This window comes from Eucalyptus grandis, chromosome 5, assembly GCF_016545825.1.
Source record: "Eucalyptus grandis isolate ANBG69807.140 chromosome 5, ASM1654582v1, whole genome shotgun sequence".
In the NCBI taxonomy this organism is placed as follows: Eukaryota; Viridiplantae; Streptophyta; class Magnoliopsida; order Myrtales; family Myrtaceae; genus Eucalyptus; species Eucalyptus grandis.
In genome coordinates this window covers 11,028,129-11,030,196 of record NC_052616.1, presented here as the reverse complement: position 1 = coordinate 11,030,196, position 2,068 = coordinate 11,028,129, and the positions used below count along the sequence as shown (strand labels likewise).

The 2,068-nt window shown below is 40.8% G+C and overlaps 1 protein-coding gene across 1 annotated transcript; it reads left to right on the top strand.

Annotated features, from left to right (window-relative positions):
- Positions 1-224: 224 nt before the first annotated feature.
- LOC120294167 (probable receptor-like protein kinase At4g10390) lies at positions 225-1,404 on the top strand. The gene is made up of 2 exons (XM_039314176.1): positions 225-240; positions 541-1,404. Exon 2 carries the CDS (start codon positions 792-794, stop codon positions 1,266-1,268), a length of 477 nt encoding a protein of 158 aa, XP_039170110.1. The 5' UTR covers positions 225-240; positions 541-791; the 3' UTR covers positions 1,269-1,404.
- The last annotated feature ends 664 nt before the right edge of the window (positions 1,405-2,068 follow it).

Sequence of the window (2,068 nt, the reverse complement as noted above, 5' to 3'; positions counted from 1 at the left end):
GGGAGAGATCGAGAGGATCACGGGGTGCTTCTCGGAGGTGGTTGGAGAAGGCGGGTTCAGCACCGTGTACTTGGGGCGTTTCCCCGGCTGCGGAGGAGGCTCCACCGCCGCCGCAGCAGCCGTCAAGGTCCACTGCGGCGGGGGAGAGCGGCTTAGCATGGCCTTCAAGCAGGAGCTGGACGTGCTGCTTCAGCTCGAGCACGAGAACATCGTCAGGCCTCGGCTATTGCGATGATGCAGGTTGGCATGTCGCTCCTTTGTGCGCCTAGTTTATATTCAACTACCAAGATATGAAAATATTTGTCAAACTTCATTGCTTTGAATCGGAAGAAAATCATTTCCACGAACAAGGTTGAGATTTTGACAGTTGTGCATTTCAATTTCAGCTATATTTTGCCATTTTATAAGTATATGTTGATCGTATATAATCATATAGTAATCCTACCACCATTAGCAAGAATGATTTTTTCAGTAATATTAAATAAATATCATGTCATCGAAAATTAGTAACTAATTTAAGTTTCATCCCGTCTCATGAAGATCAAGGCGCGCTTATATTCGAATACGTCTCTGGCGGAACACTCCATGAACGCCTCCACGGCAGCGGCAGCAATAAGCGCTCGACTCTCCCATGGAAGAGCCGCGTGAAGATCGCCTTCCAACTTGCGCAAGCCATCGAACATCTCCATGAAAGATGCACCCTCCACATCATCCATGGTGACATCAAATCCTCCAATGTTTTACTGGACGGCGACTCCGATTGCAAGCTCTGCGACTTCGGATCCGCGAAAATGGGCTTCTCCTCTATGATACCGCCACCCTCGTCGTTGCCTTCATCATCTCCTTATGTTAGGAGAAAGAATATTATCATGGGTTCTCCGGGCTACACCGATCCGGCATACTTGAGGACAGGGATAGCCTCGAAGAAGAACGACATCTATAGCTTCGGCGTCTTGGTCCTCGAGCTCGTGACTGGTTTGGAGGCGTTTCGCGCGGACAAGGGACTGGTCTTGGCCTCGATGGCAGCTCATATGACTAAGGATGTCGATCGTATGGATGTTAGTGAGGTGACGAACATGGTGGATCCAAGATTGAGAGGCGATTTCAACGTGGAAGAGGCGAGGGCTCTGATTGGACTAGCGAGGTCGTGTTTCGACGAGTCGACCCTAGTTAGGCCGACAGCGAGCTGCATGGTGAAAATGATGAAAGAGAAGGTTTCTTCAATTTCATTCACGAACTCAAGGCATAAACTCTCTGATGATCTGTAGCCAAATATGGATGTTTGTTTGGAGATCTACATGTACAATGTGTGGATTTTCTAATGATCTGTGGCCAACATTGAACTATGTTTATGTGAAGATCTACATGTGCATGGTTTGAAATCAAATCGAATTGAATTAATCACGAGCGTAAAGAATCCATGAAAATCAGGAAGAAAGCAACGTAATTCTCCCCCTCTCTTTCTTCCTTTTTTTTCCCCTTGTGCGCTTACCTTTTTTCCCCTTTTAGACTTATTTTTCAATCTCCTTTGTTTCTTTAAAAAAGTTAATATTATGAAAAACCTCAAATTGAGACACCCATAATAAATTTACTGCAAATTAATTTTTGACCATAAAAAACTCAAATTGATACTTTAGCGATAAATTCACCATCTATTAATTTCTGGTAAATTTTATCATCAAATTACCAAGTTAGATAATACGTTACAAGTGTACTAGGTTAGAATTTTATAATTCATTTGTTAGAGATGTATCGATTTGATATTTTTTATGATAAAAAAATTAGTTTGGGGTAAATTTGTCATAAGTATATCAATGTAGGATTTTTTGTGGTTAAAAAATTAATTTAGAATTAATTTATCATAGATATATCAATTTGGAGTCTTTTATAGTATTAAACCAAAAAAAATAAAAAATTCTCCTCCGTTTCATTTTTTTTTCACCTACTCCTACCTTTCTCCTACTATAAATATAGAAACTACTATTATAAAAAAAAAAAAAAAAAAAAAAAAAAAAAGTACTTTGGCTCGGCGGCTTGGTTTGGTTTGGCAAAAAATAGAAAAATTGAA